The following is a 22,392-nucleotide window of genomic DNA, read 5'->3' as shown; positions in this document are numbered from 1 at the left end:
TAGACCTCTTTTCTGCTAAATACCCTGGGGATCGGGCCTAACCTGGCAGGTGGACATTCCCCGAGGGCTCCCGGGCTGCCAGAGGGATGTCCAACTGCAGGGAATCGGGCCTAAGCCGACAGGTGGACATCCCCCGGACTGCAAGAGGGCACAGGCTGAGCTAAGGGACACCCCTGAGTGCATGAATTTTTGTGCACTGGGCCTCTAGTATATCTATAAAAGAACAGAGTGGTAAATGTTCACGCAACATGAGAAAAACCAAATTTGAAATTATTTTTCCTTAAAATAATCTCATTCAAATTTCTAAAAATATCCAGTCAAAATGAATGCATTTCCTATCTTAATTTTAGATAATGGGAGAGAATAGTATTTCTTTTCTATTTTAAAATTTAAATTTGATGCCTTGAAATAGATCTGAATTATATTTTAATTCAGGGATGAATTCATTTAGTTGTCTCCTTTCCCCCTTATTTTTAATCAGAATGGAGACTGATTGAAAAAATGTGAATGAAAAAATGTTCCTATGGCATTACCTTTAGTCATCCAAATAGCTGATATTCAAGTATATGGAGAAGTGACAATTGAGAAACATTTTTTCATAATTAAATTCAGAATATCTTAGGTGAAAAAAACTATACAACAGAAATAACATCTCATCTTACCTCTACAATAAAAGCTTTCCTCTCAGATTCACTTTCTATTTGTTTAATAGCAACATCTTTTGCTCTCCACTTAGCTTTGCATACTACCCCAAAGGCTCCTCTTCCAACAACCTAAGTTAAAAAAGAAAAAACACACACCATGAGAATTAGAAACAAGCAAACCCAGTCCAACATATAACACTAAAGCCAATCTGAAAGACTTATTAAAGTGAGGATAAATGAAATACATTTGTCTCTATATTTGAAAGTTTATGATCTACACATCTCTTCATTCTCAAGTAAAACCAAAACAGCAAACAAAAAAGATTCTTGAAGACAGGAAATAAAAGAGACAAGAGGAGGAGAGAGGAAACGGTCTGAAAAAATAAAAAGAAACATAATCAATGTTTTAAGCTATCATATTTATGAAATTAAAAATAGCTTTGAATAATTCAGTAGCATTAGACAGGGAGGGGAAAAGGATAAAAATGTAGATAAAAGATTGGCCATTGTGAAGGACAGACAAAATGTGGCATTCTGTATAAAATAAAATGTTTTGTCAAGAAAAAGAAACTGCTGATACATGCTAACACATCAATGAACTTAAAAAATATTACACTAAGTGAAAGAAGCCAATATGAGAGACCACATATTATACGATTCCATTTCTATGAAACTAGAGGCCCGGTGCATGAAATCGTGCACTCGGCAGGGAAGGGGGAGAGTCCCTCAGTCCAGCCTGCACCCTCTCGCAGTCCAGGAGCCCTTGGGGGATGTCCAACTGATGGCTTCAGCCCGCTCCCCACGGAGAGTGGGCCAAAGCGGTCAGTCGGACATCCTTCGCGCTCCCGCAGAGGCAGGAGAGGCTCCCACCACTGCCGCTGTGCTTGCCAGTCGTAAGCCCAGCTTCTGGCTAAGCATCACTCCCCCTGTGGGAGCGCACTGACCACCAGGGGGCAGCTCCTGCGTTGAGCGTTTGCCCCCTGGTGGTCAGTGTGCACCATAGCATAATCGATTTGCATATTAGCCTTTTATTATATAGGACCAGAGGCCCGGTGCACAAAAATTTGTGCACTGGCGGGGAGGAAGGGATGTCCCTCAGCCCGACCTGTGCCCTCTCACAGTCTGGGACTCCTCAGGAGATAACCACCTGCTGGCTTAGGCCCGCTCCCCGGGTGGCAGATGGCAGGCCCTATCCCACTGTGCCTGTCCCACCTCCCCAGGTTGCTCATGGCAGGCCCGATCCCGAAGTGGGGCGGGCAACGGATGTCGCTGTCCCGCAGTGGGGTGGGCAGAGGATGTCGCTGTCCCGCAGTGGGGCGGGCAGCGGATGTCACTGTCCCACCCTGCCGCGCCGGGCGCCCCGGGTCGCCTACAGCAGGCCCGATCCCGCAGGCAGCATTGGGCGCTGCCGACCCCGCCTCGCTGGGTCACGGATCCGAGGCTCGGATCCGGCAGGCAGCATCGGGCGCTGCCCACCCCACCTGCAGTATGCAAATTTAACGGCCATCTTTGTTGGGTTAATTTGCATACTCTTCTGATTGGCTGATGGGTGTAGCGAAGGTATGGTCAATTAGCATCTTTGTCTTTTATTAGTGTAGATGTCCAACAAAGGCAAATCCATAGAGATAGAAAGTAAACTAGCAGTTTGCCTGGGGCTGAGCACGGAAATAGGGATTAACTGTAAATGAGGAGGAGGAATACTACCAAGGCAAAAAAAAGTTTGAAAACTGAATTATAGTAATGACTACACAGTAATTTGTACATATCACTGTAACACTTTAAATGCATGTATTTTGACATGTAAAATACATCATTAAAGTTATTTTTTTTAAATTATAAAATAAAGATTGGTCATGTATTATATCATTATTGAAGTTAACTGATAGATCCCTCATGGGTTCTTTGCTCTCTCAACCTAGTCTACTTTTATAAATGTTTGAGACTTGACATAATATAAAAATAACAACTAAACAAAATAGAACCATCATGGTATTCTATCATTGTAAAGAACTTTATTTAAGTGCCATTTACTGCAATCTTTCAACTTCCAATGGATCTATTTATTTTTCCTTAAGTAAAAAATCTACCTCCCTATATGGTTCTCATTTTTGATATACTTTCTATGTAGTAGGCAACTAAGTGCCTACTAACTTGCCCAAAGCTATATGGTTAGTAAATAGCAATCTGGTTGATACCAGGCAATCTAACACCAGAATGTTAAGAATGCTAATTTGTACATATATATCTGTATTATATCTCAGAAAGTAGCAGCTATATCTTCCCTTGAAGGAGGAGTCTTCACTTGAGCCAAAATTACATGAACAAATTCCTGGACACAAAACTCTTCTGTAACAAAGTTGGCTGTTGCTAGGGTAATTGTAGATATTTCTCATGTTGCTTAATATATGAAACCACTCAAATGGTTAACATTTATTGTTTACCATATGCCAGGTACCAGTCTATGTGTTTCATAAAATGACACATTTAATCATCCTCCATTTTAAAGGTAAGTAAACCAAGTCACAAGTTTGCAAGTTGCCCAAGATCACATGGTCAGTAAGTATTCAGAGAAACCAGGATTTAAAGCCTACAGTACCAATTCACTATTCAGCTCCTGTGTGTCATCGGTTTATTTAAAGGAAACTGGACTGATGCTAGGCAAAAGTAAGCCAACACATTTGGTAGCCAGTCTTTCCTTTGGTGACTTTCCCTTTTTCCCTTTCTAGCCCAGGGTGCTCAGGTCCTTGATGCTCTTTAGATTCTTGCTCTACTCCACACCTCTCATAAGAGAAAGAAACCAACATCAGTAATTTGCACTTGTCATTCAGTTGCTTTAACATAAATGGGTATTGGCTAAACCTGGCACCATTAAAATAATAGGAAGAGCATGTCTGGGCTCTAGAACCCAACAGACTTGAGTTTGAATATTGGTTCTGTTTACCTATTAGTTATGATGCTGGGTAAGTTAATGTTTTTGAGCTCCTGTTTTCTTAACAGTAAAAGAGAGATGCTCACATTTTACTCAGTGAATATCTATTGGGTTCACAAATCAAAACCAGGCATTTCTTAAATACTACAAAAGAACAATAAGTACTTGGAGTTGGGTATGAACCAGTGCTGCACTACTCATATCTCTAATTGATCTTGATAAATAGCAAACAGATCCTAAATGAAATTTAAACTTTATGGCAACATAGGCTAAGAAGGTATGGATGCAGACCCTCCTACCTATTTGATATTACTATGAAATAATGATTATGCAGTGATTTACTATATTCTTCAACCATGTACTTACAAATACATCAAAGCAACTAGTATTTATTAGGCCTCCTCTTGTTTCATTTTCCTATTCTCAGGAATGTCCACATAGGGACTCCAAACATTTTATTTGTGGATCATGCACTTGTTGCAGAAACTGTGTTAGGAATGTATGACTAACTGTGATGCACAAGTGCCACCTAGTGCTGAGATGATGGCTGACTCTGAGCTTTCAACTTAAAACTATGGGAACACAATGCTTAAGAAAACAATTTTTTGGAACACTCAAATACAAAATAGGCATAGTCGTGTAAGATGAGAGTCCATGCCTCAAAAAGCCTTGACTCAAGTTAGGCCATAAGCTATTTTATAAGTATGGTGGAACAACAGATCTAAAAATGATAATAAAGTCCAAGATGCTCACCGAGGTTGTACATATAAAGTGAATTACATGATAGGAAAAAATAACTGCTGTAACTTCAAAGGTGTGAGGTTAGACACATAGAGTCAATGTTTAAAGAATTTAAATGTCGGCCTGTCTAATCACTAATTCCAATGTGTGGTGGGGAAGTTTATCCACACCACCAAGCAATTCTCAGATACTGGCTGGGTGTCTTACAATTCAACTCAATTCTGACACTACCTGAAGATAGCAACAGATCTCACAGGTTACAGGATCAACTCTACAAGACTATGCTTCTGACCAACCACACTCTCCTTTGGTTCAATTAATTTACTAGAGCAGCTATTCAGACAAATATTTTACTTACTAGATTGCAGTTTATTATAAAATAATATAATTCAGGAACAGCAGAGAGCATGCATAGAGCAAGGTATGGGAACTTCCCATACCCAATCTGTGTGACAATCTCCTCTAATCACATGTTCATCAACCTGGAAGCTCTCTGAACTTTGTGCTTTTGGGTGTTTATAGAGGCTTCATTACATGGGCATGGTTTATTTAATCATTTCTTATTGGCCACTGATTCAGCCTCCAACTCATCGCCACTCCATGGAGGTCGGGGAGGTGGGACTTAAAGTTCCAAAAGTCTAATCATAAGGTTGGTTGTCCTGGCAACCAGCCCCCATCCTCAGGTGTGGTCCAACAGTAACCACATCAACATAACAAAAGACATCCTTATGGCTCTCCTCATTTATGAAATTCTGAGGTTTTGGGGAGCTGTGAGCCTGGAACCCTGAACAAAGACCAAATATATATATAATTTTTATTTTGGTCATCTGAAAGACCAAATATATATTTCTTATAAATCATCATGTTGCAATATCAAAAAATGACTTCATTTTTTAAAATGGCATAAATGTAGAGATATTAAGGATGAAAATTAAAAAATATATAAAGAATTGACCCCTGACTTTATGGTGAGCTAGAGAAGAAATTAAAGACAAAACAACAAAACACTTTTTTAAACCCTAGCTGAAGAAAGCCAAAATGAGAGTACATGACAGCAGCTAAGAACCACCCCTTCCCCTTCTGGAACAAGCTGAGGGATTAGAGGGCACAAAGGATTTATCTCCCTACTTTTCACTAAGAACCTCTGGAGGAGGCAGCCTCATAGAATATGCTTTGCCAACATGGGAAGCTACAAATGAGTAAGAATGGCAAGGGAGATAGACAGATGGAAGGAAGCCCTACTCAGGTTTGCTCAGCTCCAGCAGACATGGAAATGACACAGAAAAAATCCTGCCAAGAGAAAAGCAAGGTAACTGAAAATTAAAGAATCTTCTGATTGCAGGAAGGAGGCTGTTGTTGGGCACAGTGTTGGAACCTATATCAGAAGCTGTGGGATGGTAGATATATAGAAAGTTTGACAATCAGTAAAAGCCAAAGAGGAAGATCTAGTCCAGCCGTGGGCAAACTACAGCCCGTGGGCCGGATCCGGCCCATTTGAAATGAATAAAACTAAAAAAAAAAAAAGACCGTACCCTTTTATGTAATGATGTTTACTTTGAATTTATATTAGTTCACACAAACACTCCATCCATGCTTTTGTTCCGGCCCTCCGGTCCAGTTTAAGAACCCATTGTGGCCCTCGAGTCAAAAAGTTTGCCCACCCCTGATCTAGTCAGCAAGCAGGGAGAAATGGGATAAGGTCGTCTGCTTTCAAGAGGTGAAAGTGAGGCTTATGCCAAGAGAACAATGAACCTCATTTGTTTACTCCTGAAACCAATATTTCTTCAATGCCTCTGGGATATCAGAAATATAGCAGTAAATATGACAATGTTCCTGATCTACATGGAATGTACTTTCAATTAAAGGGGAAGGGAAAGAAGACAGTCAATAAACAAAGATGAATAAAAAAATATATATATTCTAAAAAAATGCCATGTAGGAAAAAATAGGATGATGTGACAAAGACATTAGTGGAAACTTAGGGCAAGATAGTATGGGAGAGGCATAGAGGATTACTAACTTTATAATGAATGGCACAAGGAACCAACCAAAGAAGAAGAAATAACTAATGTAAAAGCTCTAAGGGGGAAAACACCCTCATTCCCTATTGGACCATATTTGAACCCATCTATATAGGCTAGGCACTCAAGACACAGAAGTAAACAAACAAACCAAAATCTTTGCTCTTACTGTTTATATTCTCATTGATGGAGACAAAGAATAAGATATAAGAAAAATATATAATTTTTAGAAAATGGTAAGTGTGCTAAGAAGAAAAGGAGCGTAATTTGTGTGTATATACATGTACATGTACTCTCCCCACTCCAATTTTAAACATAGTAGTCCTGCAAGGCCTCATTGAGAAACAAGACATTTTAATAATGACCCAGAGAAATAGTGTTCAGTGTGGGCAATGCATAGTTGGAAAATGGAAGAGTGAAGCAAAATAAGGCTGGAGAGATGGGCAGAGTCTAGATCCTGAATGGGTCTCTGCACCATAATAAGGACTCTGAATTTCAGTCTAAGAGCAATGGGAAGCAATTGGAGGGACTTGAGAAAAGATGTAATATAATTTCACATTAAAAAAAATTCATTCTAGCTCTTATGTGAAAAATAGATTGGAGGGAAGCTAGAATATACAAACAGAGATCAGGTAGGAGGGCTATTACAGCATCCCAAGGAAGGGAGGGTAGCTGTGAGGACAAGGTTGATGGTAGTAGAGAAAAATGGGCAGATCTGGGTTATATTTTACAGGTAAAGTCAAAAGAGCTTGCTGATTGTTTGGATGTAGGCAAAATGGGTGGAGAGGAAGACGTAGACTAGGCAACACAGTTCATAAAGGATAAAAAACAATTCGGCAAGCAGATTTTTTAAAAATAACACAGAGTTCTGTTTCAGTCATACAAAGTTTCAGATGCCTATGAGATATCTGGGTGGAAATACCAAGAAATAAAGTGGAAACATGAGTCAAGAAGAAGTCAGGCAGGAGATAAGAACTTGGGACAGTCATCAGCATTTAGTTGGTATTTCTAGTCAATCAATTGGATGAGATCACCAAAAAATAATATGTAAGTACTGGGGTCCCAAAAGTGAGCTTTGAAGCACTTCAAACACAAACAGAGAAAGAACCTGCAGAAACTGAGAAGGATCAGTCAATAAGGAGACAGGCAAACCAGGGGAGTGTCACAAGAAGCCTAGAGAAGAGTTTCAAGAAGCAGATATAAAAACAGCAAAAGCAATAAGCCAATGGCTCTCAAAGGATGGTCTCTGGTTCAGAAGCATCAACATCACCTGGAAATTTGTGAGAAATATAAATTATCAGGTTCCAACTCCAAATTACTTAGTCCAAAGGTTGGGCCTAGCAATCTGTGTTTAAACAGGCCCTTCAGGTGATTCTAATATTTGAGAAACATTGCATTAGGTTATATTAAAAACATAATTAACACTGAGACAGGATACTTCAGTGCAAGCCATCACATAAACCAGAGAGTCCTCCCCTGCTGTTGATATTATTTATGGAAATTTTCCAGAGCACTGAGATTCCATCTTGGACATAAGAAAGAAAAAGGAGAATTCTTATGAGCAAACCAATGTTTTTCTTGCCACATAGAAAAATGTGGCATTGATAGCAAACTGACACACAGTGGCAACTGAGATAAATAATGAAAAAACTAAATTTAAACTACAAAACTTTACCAAAATTCTAATTCAAGTTCACAAATCAAATATGCTTTTTGGATTGCATTCATATATGAGTAAAAGAAGTTTCTTTGATACATTATCATAACAATTATTTTGAATGACAACTTTCTCTAAGGATCAATTTTCACTGAGAATGTAAAAAAGGGTGTACATCCAAATTACAAGTATCTCCCCCATCATAAACATCTATCTAAAATGGTGAACTTAGAAATAATATTTCAGATATTTTACACAATTGCTAATCTGTAAAAATAGAACAGAGGAATGCAAAGAGGACTTTGGTTTTAAAAGAGTCAATTTAGAAATATGTCCTTCTAAATTTATGAATGTTTTCCAAATTAAAATGTTCTTAGATCAATATATTTTTTTTTACGACATGCATCTCCACCACCCACGGTTTAGTCTTTTGATTTGGAGTCCACAATTTTAGTCTCATGTAGTAAAGCAGACTTAAATTTAATTTCTTAATAAAAAATGTAACAGAAAAATAAGAGAGATGATATGTAGGATATTTCCAGGCAAATAGCTTTAAAAAGCACAATAATAAAAATCAGAATTTGGTGTGTGTGTGTATAAAAAAAGCAACTCCTTAAAAACTAATTTCCTTAGGATGGAAGACTACTCCATTCTTTCACCCAAGTCAGTTTATTAAAAAGAAAAAATATCTAAACAAAACTAAATCAAAAAAGATGTATGCACTTGTTCTTCGAATTTACTATGAAATAATTCTTAATTGTCCAAAGTTCATGTTATTTTTAGTTTAGTTTGGTTTGGCCTGTTCTATGGACTATGTCAGTGGTCAGCAAACTGCGCCTTGTTTGGCCCCTTGAGTGTGGCTCTTCCACAAAATACCGACTTCTGCGCATGGGCCACAAAGTTTCAATCGCACTGTACGTGCGCGCCCGCACATGGTATTTTGTGGAAGAGCCACACTCAAGGGGCCAAAGAGCCGCATGTGGCTTGCGAGCTGCAGTTTGCCGACCACTGGACTATGTGAACAGACCCTAGCTATGCTGCCACTACACTGGACAGAAATCTGGAACATGATAGAACAAGCATAGATCTTTCATTTATTAATTAGAACTCAGAGCTTCCAACTATTTCAGAACGTCAAAATCTATTAATTAACTGTGGCAGAGTACAACTGTCATGGGCTGACAAAAACAGACTTGATAACACAAAAAATTATTCAAACTAATTTTCGAAATTTTCATGCAGTCTTCAAAGCTTGCCATAAGACATCTGACCCATTTAATAGGCTTTTCTTTCAAATAATATATTTGTATTATCTTTTAAACTACACATGCACAACATAAAAGTTATCATTGGGCTACCTTTTCACTGTGATCACATTCCAGATCTACTGAAACCAAGGATCATTAAGTTTCACAAAGAAGAATTTTTAAATAATTTTGGATATCCATAATTATTATATGGACTCAGTTTTTTTAGGCTACTATTAAATTAGGTTTTTCTCTATTATCAGTTGCCCATATATTCATAACCTAAAACTACAAAGTATACATCACTTCCAAAGTTCTTTACATGTTTCTCTTTAAAACAAAGCCTTTGCATGTCTCTATAATAAAGCTTAAGAACATATAAATGGTGCAATTATATGTGCCTTACTCATCTATATATCTACATATCTATATATATCTTACCTAATAATAGACAAACATCTAAATTAACTGTCCCTCCACTACACTCACCAGCCAATCAGGAGAGTATGCAAATTAACCCGACAAAGATGGCAGTTAATTTGCATACATAGGGCGAAGCGGCGGAGCGAAGATTGAAGGCTCCGTCCTGAGCTGTGAAGACTGAAGGCTCCAGCAAGAGCGAAGGCCTGGGTCCCGGGTGCCGGAAGAAAACCAGTGCCGGCAGCCAGGGGAAGACTTATTGCACGAATCTCTTCATGCAATGGGCCTCTAGTATATATATAAAAGGCTAATATGCTAAGTGTCCCTCTGACCACCCGACTAGTCGCTATGATGCACACTGACCACCAGGGGGCAGACACTCAACGCAGGAGCTGCCATGACGTGCACTGGCCATTTACAAAGAAACGGCACCGCGGACCTGGCGCCAACAAAGCAACACTCGCTTCCCCCAAGTGGGACACAGGCCCCGCAGCACCCCAGAGTGACAACCCACCAAATCGCAGCCAGCGCTGCCAAGACCCCATGGCACAAATGCGGCCCACAGCCCAACCTAGCCCTGAAACGGTCGCTGTGGGCGCTGGGTAATGATGTCATGTAGCAATGCCTGGCTTCCTCTCCCTAGCAACTAGCCTCCTTGCAGTTTCTTCAGCCCAGGAACACGGCTTGTTTTATAGCCAGGTGCAAACATTTTACACTTTAACCAAATGTCTGTGAAGCGTTTTCCCATGCCTCATCTCATTTGATCCTCACAGAAATCCTGGAGTAGGTAGATAGGAGACTTGGTAGAATCCTATTTTCTTTTCATTAGCCGGAAAAAGGAGATTTAGAAAGTTTAGAAACTTGACCCGACTGAAAAGAAGTAAGAAATGGTGGACCTTGAAAATGACTTCAGATTTTTCTCACTGTGCTGAATATAGTCAAACACCGCTGCAGTTAAATATTTTGCCCTTTGTTCTCCCTGCGTTATCTACAATAATAATCTGCTTTGTGTTGATATTTACTGCTGTGCTGCTGACAATTACCTGAAAGAGAAGTTGGGGTGCTTCACTGGGCTGGAAAAAGTTGAGCTAATTCAGAAAACAGGTCTAATTAAGCAAGTTTATTCTATATATAAAAGGCTAAGCTGACTTTATATGCATGCACGATACATATAAAGCTCTCTCTCTGGCGCCAATTGCAGGCATGTGTCTTGATGTGTCATTGTTGATCATGAATTTAGTTGACACTTCTATTATAGAGAAAGGGTGAATAGCGATATTAAAATATTTCTTCTAATTAATTTCCTTTCAATGTGCACGAATCTGTCCACCGGGCCACTAGTATGCTACAATTGAGGTGAACACTGTGAGTCTTCCTTTTAAAAAGCAACTACACCACATATGATCTATTTAGCATTTTATCAAAGGCACCAATACCGGGCTTATTCACAGCATCTGACTCCTGATAAACAAAAAGTATTTGCTAGGTATAATGGAGTGTTATGAAATCAACATTTTAAAAAGAATCAAATTTCATTTCTAGTATAAATGCTGCCTTAGCCAAATCACTAACTAATCTTAACCACTAGTTTTATCATAGATAACAGACCCAAATGGTCACTAAGTGTTCATGGGTATGCTGTAATAACTTCATTTACTCATTTAAATAATATTCATAGAAAAACTTCTAGGTGTTAGGCACTGGAATTATAGGTATGAATAAGGCACCTCACATTTTGCTGGGGGATACACAATTTTGGTTACTGGGAAGCACCATAAGGATAAATAGAAGTGACAAAGATGTAGGTTGCTCAGGAAAGCTTTTTAAGAAAGTGACATTTGAGGTGGGACTTGAATGGTGAGAAGGAGCCAGCCCTGAAGTTCTGGGGGGAAGAGCATTCATTCCAGGCAGAGAAACAACTGCAAAAAATTCATCTTAGTGCTTTTCTCAATCTTTGATGCTTACTTTATTCAAAATCTAGTTTTAAACTCTTTTCCACTCAATGAAGCCTTGTGGGGTTAAACCTACTTTCAAATTATAGCTTAAGTGCTCAATTTATATTATACTAGAGGCCCAGTGCATAAAATTTGTGCACTCGGCAGGGGGATCCCTCAGCCTGGCTGGCCTGCACCCTCTCACAGTCCAGGAGTCCTCAGAGGATGTCTGACTGCTAGCTTAGGCCCACTCCCCACAACTTGCTGGCTGGCCTGAGCAGGGAGAAGGCCTAATCGGTCAGTTGGCCATCCTTAGCGCTGCTGTGGAGGCGGGAGAGGCTCGCATCACCGCTGCTGCACTCGCCAGCCATGAGCCCAGCTTTCGGCTGAGTGGCACTCCTTCCGTGGGAGCGCACTGACCACCAGGGGGCAGCTCCTGCGTTGAGTGTCTGCCCCCTGGTGGTCAGTGCGCATCATAGCTACCAGTCGTTCTGCTGTTTGGTCGATTTGCATATTAGCCTTTTATTATATAGGATTCATAGTCTTAAACTTGTGGTCGGTCTTAAAAATGTTATTATTAACACATTGTGTATCGCATAGAAATCTCTAAGACATATGCCAGGGACCGCACCTTTTTGGGCAAACTGCACGTTATTTAAATCATCGTAATGCACTTTAGGTGTTGTTTTTCAATTATTATAACATTTTTATTTATAAAAACAGTTAAACAATTAAAGTTCCTAGTACTTTTTTAATGTATGGTACTGCGTAAAACATTTTCCTTTATGAAGAGGGACCAAACAAAATTTACATAAATATCTAGATTCTCTCCTTTTTCCATGGGCGTGAAAAACGAGAACACTCGTGAGTGGTCTTTAACAGATGGCGCGCGAAACACAAGAAAACTCCTGAGCGGTACGAAATGTGTTAACTGTTCTGTGTTTATTCTTGTTTCATAAGTGACAATTTCAAAGGAGAGAATCCTAAGATTCTTCTATTCCTTTTTCTCAATACCTTAGCAGTACTGTGCAGGGAGGAGAAGGTTCATTAAGTGCTCAGGACCATTTACTATCAAGGAAATCAGTATTTGTTTCCTCATTCAAAAAATAAGGTCTGGTTATAGATTACAGACAGTCCTTGGGTTATGTCAGACTCGACGTACGTTGTTTCGTGGTTATGTTGCCATCTCCCATTTATTTATTAAAAAAAAAAAGTTCCGTCATTTCGAAGTATGTACATATGTGCTTTATGTTTTTTATTATTTATTTACCACAAGTAAAGGTCAGGAAATGTTATCTTTCTTTTAAATTGTTTTTACTATTTCACTTCATTACTGCTGTGTATGTGCTCCGTATGAGTGACGTAATTGCTTATGTAGGTGGGTTCTGACTTAAGGGCAAAAATCGCGTTACATGGCGTCCTAGGAATGGATCTCCCACGTAACCCCGAGGACCTACTGTACTTTAGGAAGAACTAAAGGAACATCCAGTGGTAAGAGCAACTGACTCAGAAAATCTCAAATTCAATTCCTAACTCTACCATTTTAGGCGTAAGGCTTCTGACAAATCAAACTCAATGATCACTTGTCAGCATCTATAAAATGGGAATATCACTTGTCTAATTTGGATTAGTTGGTCCAACTACATTCCATGGAAGATCATGATCACTGTCCTTAAAGCATAAATACTGGAAACAATAAATGTGTTTTCATTTTAGAATGGAAAGAGATCTTAAATGATCTTGTCCAATCCCTCATTTCATGTGAGAAATCAGAGGCCCAGAAGATTTGTTAAAATTTACTGAATTACTACATTATGGCAGAATCAGTATGGCATCTAAATTTTTAAATACCCAGCTCAGTATACTTGTCACCATACCACACTGCCTTTACCCACTTCTTGCAAGCTAGTTTCCAAAGTAGATACCTCATAATTTATTCTCTACACTTAGATACAGATAGTAAAAACTAAATTACTTTTTTAAAAAAGTACCTATGTAGATTTCTAAGGCTAAAGCCTTATATAATTTGATGTCAGAATTGAATTTAGGAAGTGCCACACTGATATTACTGAGTCACAATATCAGGAACATATACACCTGTTAAATGATTGCATATTTATTTGACTTGAAGTTGGAATGTTTTTCTAACAGTTTCTAATTGAATTGACATAATTCTGATTCAATTACATTCTTATGTGAGAAATACAAATTATGATTTTCTTTTATTTATAGGCAATTTATGTGTACATATAAAATATTGAAAGCAATATAAAATACTTTTTGTTTCTGGTCATCTTTCTGTATTCTCTTATTCATGAAATAGTTACTGAGAACCCATGGTACACCCTGGATCACGTAACACTGTTTTAATGTGTGCATATGAAGAATATATGATGGAAATTATGTAATGGCTTCAACATCAGGAAGGTTGAAAGTCAACCTTAAAGTGCAAATAAACTGGATATTTAAAAAAAACTAAATGACTGCCTAATATTAGAAATTTTCATTTAAAAACAAAAATCTAGATCTCAGGAATGTCCTAAATATACCAAAAAAAGGTTGAAACATTATCTAAACTCAAAGAAGGGTCTTTGGAAATATAAAAACCTAATCAGAAGTTAAATGGCTTTGGGAGAAGAGCAGCAAAATGTTTTCTTAGTAACTTTCATTCCTCCAAGCAAGAATGTAAAATGCTTTAGAAAGTAGTATGCAAAAACTAAAGTTGTAAGGATCAAATGATGTCAGTCTGTGAAAGCATTTGGTTGACCATGAAGTACAAGTTATTATTATATAACAATTTGTAGTCTACAAGTATGACAGTTCACCAGAGTAGACGTAAATGTTTATTTAAAAACTGCAATTCTTTTATACTGACTCACTGAATTTTTATTCTTAAAAAAGCAAGAATGCTAGCCATGAAAGCTGGATCAACTACCCACTTCTGAAAAAGGAATTTATCATAGCATCAATATGAAAAACAAAACAAAACACTTACACACGAAAAAAATTCCCCCCTCTTTTCAAAATACAGGTCCTTCTTTTAGCCATGTGACCTTAAAGCAGGTCACTTCCTCTCTGGAACTCAGTTTCCTAGTAATATGTGTCAGACACTGTGTTTGGTGGTTTGCATATTGCCTAGTAGGCTCTGTTATACAAATAAATGAAATAAAAATTATCCCTATTTTATAGCTAGAAAACTAAAGCTCACAGGGGATAGGAAACTTGCTCTGAATCACACAGCTATTAAGTGGTATGGCTGATATACTGGACCTTCCTCTAACTCCAAAGGCCTTTCTCATCCCACTTATAACTACCTTGTAAAATAAGGTTGTTCTCAGTGATCTCTAAGGTTACCTTATGAAATAAAAAATATGATTAATGCATTATTTTTCCAAAACATGCATAGAAAATCACTTGTTTGTTAAATGAAAATTACCTCACTACTTCTAGTGTTCCACTACTTAAAAATAATTTTGGAATTTGAAAGTAGTGAAAACTGAGAATCTATAATATAGGACATACAGGGTTCTTCACGGCATATGTAATGCAAAGTACTTAATTTTTCAAATGATGCACAAATAATATCTGATAGTATTTTCAACCAAAGTTTAACCCTTTACAAAAGCGAGTCTTTAAAATATGTACAGTTTTTGCTTTTCTAAATGTGATGGTCCTTAGAGCCAATCTACTCCTCTGTGAATCTGAAAAGAAGCAATGTACTAAAGACACGATATTACCTTGCTCTAAACTTAAATTACGACAGCACAGAGAATGGACTCGGATTTTCTAGCAGAGGTGTCTGATCACGGAAATCATTAGTTATCTCTTCAGAATATGCTCCTTGAAATAGCTTTTCATCGTAGCCAGCCTGTATTACTAAGGCTGAAATGCATCTAAATTAGTCCAATGGAAGGCGGAACATTTAGCATTCTGACGACTGCTCTAAGGAATCGGCGAGAGAAACCATTCCACACTCGGGGAAACACCTCGTTATACATGAAGATGCATTCACTGACCATTTACCGAGCGCCCAGGACGCGCCAGGCAGAGCGAGAGGACAAGCCTTGGCCCTTAAGAGCGCCGCGTCTTGGTGCAATGACGCTCCAAACGGCCACGGTCTGGGATGAATTTACGCCTTAACCGATGAACGGTCTCACCAGTTCATCTTCCCCCTTGAGATGACTCAAATCCAACTCGAGAAAGCCTAAGGAAGGCCCAGAGAGCGCGACCTCGGAGCAGCGGCGCGCGCGGAGCTCCTCTACACCCGGTCTCCGTGGGGCGATGAGGACCCCAGGTGAACCCCGCGGGCCCCGCAAATCAGAGGGACAGAGAGACGCCGTGAGAGTCGGGACTAGGCAGAGGCGGGACCGGCCGGGGCCCGCACCGCCTAGCCGGGCCTCGCTCACCTCTTCCACCTCGATCTCTTTATAGTCGATTTCTTCAAAGTTGAGGACTTGGGAGGGGGCTTCGATCATGTCACTGGCCGAAGACGAGGAGGAGGAGGAAGCCGCGGAGGCTGTAGACATGATCTCTCGCGGAGCCCGGGGGGCCCGGGGAGGCCGCCGCCCGGACACTCCGGGGGAGACCCGCGCCCACCCGACTCCGGACCTGCCGTCAGCCTGGAGCCACGGCGATCCGTGGAAGGGACAGGGGCAGCGGCCACAGCCGAGTCCCCGCTCCGGCTCCTCTGCGCTTTCCGCCGCTGAGCCCCGCCCACTAGACTTCCGGTTCCGGCTTGAAATCGGAAACGGGAGGTGGGACGAGAGCTGAGGGAGGGAAGAATGTTGTAACCGAGATGGAGAAAGGAAGACTAGTTTTGAGGGTGCGGTGGGGGAGGGCCAGAGGCCAACTTGGATCTGTAAAACAAACTTCGCGAGATCTTTGTTAAAGTGCCCCAGCAACAGATGATACCGCGAGAGCCGACGCTCTGACGTCCTTAAAATGCGCGAACGGAAGTGGCGCAGAGCAAGACGGAGCAGCGGTGCGGTTGGCCCTGTAGGAACCAGCGGGAAAGTTGAAAGCTCTGGTTCCGACTCTGGTTCTTGAAGTATGATATGGACCCGCTCCCGTTTTGTCAGAGACCTGCAGACAGCCGGGGTAGTGTTGGACTGTTTTTGTGACGAAACTTACTTTGTAGTTTTACTTCTAAACCAAGCTGCACTATTTTTTTTTTAAAGAATCCTTGGAAAATGTGTTTCCCTCAATGTTTAGGCCAGGAAGCAGTTACTACTGTTACTTTGAGCCAACCCGTGACTATGAGAGATTCTAAAGCAAATAATACAGAGCAAGCCAGCGCCTGTAACCTGAATAGCAATACGTAGGCTGAGTGCGCAGGAACAGAAGTTAATATTAGGTAAAGTAGATATTTATAATTTGATATAACGTATTGTGTTTATCTGAAGTTGTGGGTTGCATTAATAGTACACATAGAGTGTGAAGCACCGTGCATTTATAATTAACCATTAACAATAGCCTTGAAAAAAAAAAATGTTTGCCATCTTGGGGACATGAGCAAATAGACTCCAAGATTAAAATGTTAAACAAAAAAAATTGACTTCCACAGTGAAGTGTATTTTTAAGTAAGGTTTCATTGAGCCTGAATGCTAGCCAAAAAGAAGGCCAGTCTTGGGACATGGAGTCCAAATCACAAGAAGCATGGTTGGGTAGAAAAGACAGCATGTGTAGCTGTAGAGTTTTGCAAGCATCTTTGTACATCAGCAACGTACATTCGCTGTAAGCAGGCGGGTGGGAGGAGGTGAAGTGAGACCAGCTCTAGGTCCACGTGAAGAAATGCCTGCTCCTGTGTTGGCTCTGGGCAGCGTTCTGGAGAGCCCAGGTGTCCACAGCAAGCAGAGGCTCCTGGAGTTAAGTGGTGCCTGACTTAAATAATCTATGGAGATAGCCACCTGGATATGAACCCCACACTCCAACCAGCAATAAAGGAGGGTGAGCAGCAGCCATAACACACTAACAGTTCTGTCTCGCTCTTCAGGGGCTGTCATTTAGAGCATCCCACTTTTCTCCTGGTCCTCACAAGACAGGAGAACCTAGAGTCAGTGATGGCTAACCTATGAACTCTTTTTTTGGTTGATTTTTCTTTGTTAAATGGCATTTAAATATATAAAATAAATACCAAAAATATAAGTCTTTGTTTTACTATGGTTGCAAATATCAAAAAATTTCTATGTGACACGGCACCAGAGTTAAGTTAGGGTTTTTCAAAATGCTGACACGCCGAGCTCAAAAGGTTCGCCATCACTGTCCTAGGTCAATGTATCTCCAAGGCGGAAAGTAGGGCCTGTGTTGTGCAATCAACACAACTTTTTTGTTTTAAACTAGCTGTTATTCTTTATTTCATTAGTTTGGCTTGAAGCCTAATGAGAAAATTGGAGTTAGAGATGAAGATTTAAGGACCAAGGATGTAAAATTCTCTCAGTAAGAGACTGATGTTTTTCTCTCTCCTTTTCTCTCTCTAAAAATCAATAAAAACATATCCTCAGGTGAAGATTAAAAAAGAAAGAGAAGTTATGAATTCCTGGAAAATACTCATTTTTTTTTCATAGTTCTAGAAACACTTGATGAGAGCTTGGTGAATGGATAAAAGAATGAAAGAATAATATCTTCTCACGATACTCTGGATGATTTTACTCAGGGTTTTGATGACCTATACCACTGTTATGATGATGACTCCCAATCTTTCCTAGGGCTCACGTTTTTTCCAGAATTCTGAACCCATTGGACATCTCTGTTGAGCTGTAACACGTAAATTTCAAGATTCCAAAAGCAAATTTAAAAGTTATCACATACCACAGGAGATAGCCACCTGGATATGAACCCCAAACTCCAAACAACACCCATGTTCTGTGTGCATTTTCTGTCTCCATGGAGGATCCCATCATCTACTCAGTTGTCCAAGTGAGAAATCAGCTTTATTTCTACATGTAAAATGATGCTTACTGCACTACTAAAACCAATTTGAAGCAGGTTAAGTCAATGAGATAACCATTTTTTTCCTGTAGTTTTTCTATACGAATTCCCAAGCTAGAATGGTCACCTCTTAACCTTGTGCTCTGACTCTGCAGGTCATATCTGGTTTAACACCTTGATTTTAATACAGTGGATGCTACCAAATGAGAACTCAAGAAATATTTGTTATATGTTGTAGATGAATGAATAGCTTTGGCCAGTCCTCCCTTTCCTTAGAATGCAAGAGGTGTGTTCTATATCTTTGGTTTAGGACTAGAATTCTGCTGACAAGGGACTAATCACTATATATAGCCATGAAGCTGTTCTGCTGTTCTGCCTGTAACCCCCTACCCCCAACATTTTGTTATGAAGAATATTAAACATACAGAAAAATTTACAGTGAAGACATATTTATTACCAAGATGCTACCATTAATATTTTATTGTGCTTGATTTATCACATCTGTCCAGTACATACATACATACATAGATGAATCTATCTTTTTAAAAATATATATTTATTGATTTCAGAAAGGAAAGGAGAGAGAGAAGGAGAGAGAGAGAAACATCAATAATAAGAATCATTGATTGGCTGCCTCCTGTATGACCCCTACTGGGGATTGAGCACGAAAACCAGGCATGTGCCCTGACCGGAAATGAACCATGACCCTCGTGACCTTCTGGGTTCATAGGTTGATGCTCAACCACTGAGCAACAACGGCCAGGCTCTATTTTTTTGTTGTTGTTGGATACATTTTAAAGTGAATTTTCTACATGATTTTGAACATCTACCTCAATATTTCTGCTGCTGTGTCTTATCCACCAATTTTGACTTCTGATATTCATATTAGTCTAAAATCAATTCATGTCTATTTGCTTGCAGACCATCTTGTCTTTTTTTTTTTTTTTTGGGGGGGGGGGGGTGTCTGCCTGACACCTTTTCACTAGTGTTTAATAAGAAAGTCCCAGCAGTGTTTTTGTCCCTGGATTCAGTCATCCCCAAGGTCCAATCTACCTCTCCATTCTGTGACTTGATTATGTGAACTGATAAATTTCCATATTTCATTTAAGGTAATTCAAGTTGTATTTTTGTCACTTGTGATCAGAATCCTAAGCACAGTTGACCCTTGAACAACATGGGTTAGAATTGGGTGGGTTCTCTTATATGCAGATTTGTGGGTGTTGTTTTATTTTGTTATTGTTAATCCTCACCCAAGGATATTTTCCATTGATTTTTAGAGAGAGATAGAGAGAAAGAAACATGGATGTGAGAGAGACACATTGATTGGTTGTCTCCCACATGAGCCCTGACCAGGGTTGGGATCGAGCCTGCAACCGAGGTACATGCCCAGAACTGGAATTGAACCTGGAACCTGTCAGTCCATGGGCTGGTGTTCTATCCACTGAGCCAAACTGGCTAGGACTGTGGGTGTCTTTTTCTTCCCCCAGTAAATATCTGTGTTGTTTCTGATCTGTGCTTAGGAGTCTGCAAATGTGGAGGACCAACTGTATGCATAGATCTTCACAATTTTATATTGGGTATTTGAGCATCCATAGATTTTGGTATTTGTGAGGGGTCCTGGAATGAATTCCCCTTGGATACCAAAGGTAGCTAAGTTTTGGGGGAGTCAAAAGTTATATATGGATTTTCAACTGCATGACGGGGATCAATGTCCTTAACCCCTGTGTTGTTCAAGGGTCAATATAGAGAAATGAAGGAGGGGAGCTGAACCCATCTTAGTTAACCTCAATTTTTTTACTGCGTTCCCTTTAACTGAGTTAAGGATGGAAACTTGGACTTCATAATTTCACATCAACTTTGGTTCACTAGTCTATTGTGTGTCTACAAATTTCCAAAGATACATATCAAGCTATTTAAGTGGTCTCCTTCAAGTCCCTCCCAGTTTGAGCACTCTCCGCACCCAACTTTATGTCAGTGTCCTCGTAACTCCTCTCTGACCTTGGACTCTGTCTTCAATTTTAACCCTTTTACACTATCCAGGGGATGAGAGCCAAAAGAGTTTTGAGATCCATTCCCACCATCTTTTTGCATGTTCTAAATGGGATTCTCATCTTATTGGGCTTATTTTGAATTTAAGGATATCTGGCATCTGTTTTCATGGAGGCTTAGCAGAAACAGACTAAAATAGTTCCACTTCAGTGTTCTGTTGTATTGGCATATATAACAATACATCAGATGCAGAGTTCCATATTTTGTCAGTTAATATGACTTGTTATATATGATAGGAAACTCAACACAAAATGGCTTAAACAAAAAAGTGGATTTATTGGCTAAGTTCAAGAGCTAGAATGGGCTTTGGGTGTCTTTTGATCCATAAACTTAATGCTAGCATTAATAATGAGTTTCCTGCCTAGTTGGTGTGGCTCAGTTTTTGAATGTTGACCTATGAACCTGGAGGTCATGGTTTGATTCCTGGTCAGGGCACATGCCCAGGTGTGGGTTCAATCCCCAGTGTGAGGCATGCAAGAGGCAGCCAATCAGTGATCAATGATGTTTCTCTCTCTCTCTTTCTCTCTCTCCCTCTCAATTCCTCTCTGAAATCAATAAAAATATTTAAAAAATAATGAGTTTCCATTACTGTCTTCTGCCTTTTGTGACATTTGCCATTGCCCTAGAACAGTGTTTCTCAACCTTTTTATTTTTATTACTAGAGGCCTGGCACATGAAATTCATGCGCAAGTATGGTCCCTAGGCCTGGCCTGTGATCAGGGCCATCTTCCCTGGCTGCCCACAGCCGGCCCCGCCACCCACCCTGGTTCCCCATTTGCCATCAGGTGATTGGAGTCTGATGGCAGGGGGAAGGGACGGAGAGGTCAGCCGTCCCCTCCTGCTCGCCGCCCCCGCCGCGGATTGCCCTCTGTGTGTGGGACGACTGGTGGGCCGCTACCCACCCCTGGCTCCCCGTTCATCATCAGGCAATCAGAGCCTGCCGGCCAGGGAAAGAGACCAAAAGGTGGTCAGTGCACCTGATAGTGACTGGTCAAGTGAGCGTTCTGGTTGTTCCACCGTTAGGATCAATTTGCATATTACCCTTTTATTATATAGTGTGTGTGTGTGTGTGTGTGTGTGTGTATATATATATATATATATATATATATATATATATATAGTATATATAGTATTATATAGGATAGAGGCCCAGTGCATGGGTGGGGGCTGACCAGCCTGCCCTGATGGGGGCCCTGGATCGGGGTGGGGTCCCTGCTGGGGGGCAGGGGTGAGGGGCTGTGGGGGGTTTTGCAGGCTGGCCATGCCCCCCATCGAGGTGGGGGTTCCCACTGGGGGGTGGGGCTGGCTGGGTGAGGGCCCATGGTCATTCTGGTCTTTGGTCATTCTGGACATTTCGCCGTTTTGGTCGCTTGGCTTTTATTATATAGGATTGCCCCCCTAAGGAGTGTTTTAAGACTTTTTCTAATGCCCTCTAAAGTGTTAATACCACAGATATCCTATATATCTGTTTTTGTACTATGTGCGTATTTCTGTTTATGCATAAAAAGAGTAAGATTTTTCTCCTTTCCCCACTTTTCATCCCTGTGGGTCATTTTTCATTTGACATACTGCAGTTTCCAATGTAATGACAGAGAGAATCTCTTTGGTAGCGATTTCAAAAGAGCAGGAACTTTCTTTTTCAAAAGCCTTTGGTGCCCTGGCTGGTTTGGCTCAGTGGTTGGAGTGTAGGCCCAGGGACTGAAGGGTCTCGGGTTTGATTCCTGGTCAAGGGCATATATGTATCCCAGCCCCAGTTGGTCTTCTGCGTGTGAGCAGGAGGCAACCAATCTATGTGTCTCTCACATTGATGTTTATCTCTCTCC

The 22,392-nt window shown here is 40.3% G+C and overlaps 1 protein-coding gene across 5 annotated transcripts in view; it reads right to left on the bottom strand.

Annotated features, from left to right (window-relative positions):
* The window catches only part of MAP3K7 (mitogen-activated protein kinase kinase kinase 7), a 64,826-nt gene extending 48,506 nt beyond the window's left edge, over nucleotides 1-16,320 (bottom strand). For 2 of the 5 annotated variants that reach the window (XM_036316844.1, XM_036316845.1), the window contains exons 1-2: nucleotides 16,000-16,320; nucleotides 663-773 (exon numbers count right to left, since the gene is read on the bottom strand). In XM_036316844.1, the coding sequence (XP_036172737.1) occupies nucleotides 663-773; nucleotides 16,000-16,119 (231 nt within the window). In that variant the 5' untranslated portion in view covers nucleotides 16,120-16,320. The remainder of the gene's footprint in view (nucleotides 1-662; nucleotides 774-15,999) is intronic. The other 3 variants (XM_036316843.1, XM_036316846.1, XM_036316842.1) reach the window with 3 other exon arrangements.
* Between the last annotated feature and the right edge of the window lie 6,072 nt (nucleotides 16,321-22,392).

The sequence above is a fragment of the Myotis myotis genome, unplaced genomic scaffold, assembly GCF_014108235.1.
Source record: "Myotis myotis isolate mMyoMyo1 unplaced genomic scaffold, mMyoMyo1.p scaffold_m19_p_7, whole genome shotgun sequence".
In the NCBI taxonomy this organism is placed as follows: domain Eukaryota; kingdom Metazoa; phylum Chordata; class Mammalia; order Chiroptera; family Vespertilionidae; genus Myotis; species Myotis myotis.
Note: the sequence above shows the minus strand (reverse complement) of the source record. Positions and strands in the feature narration are given on the sequence as shown.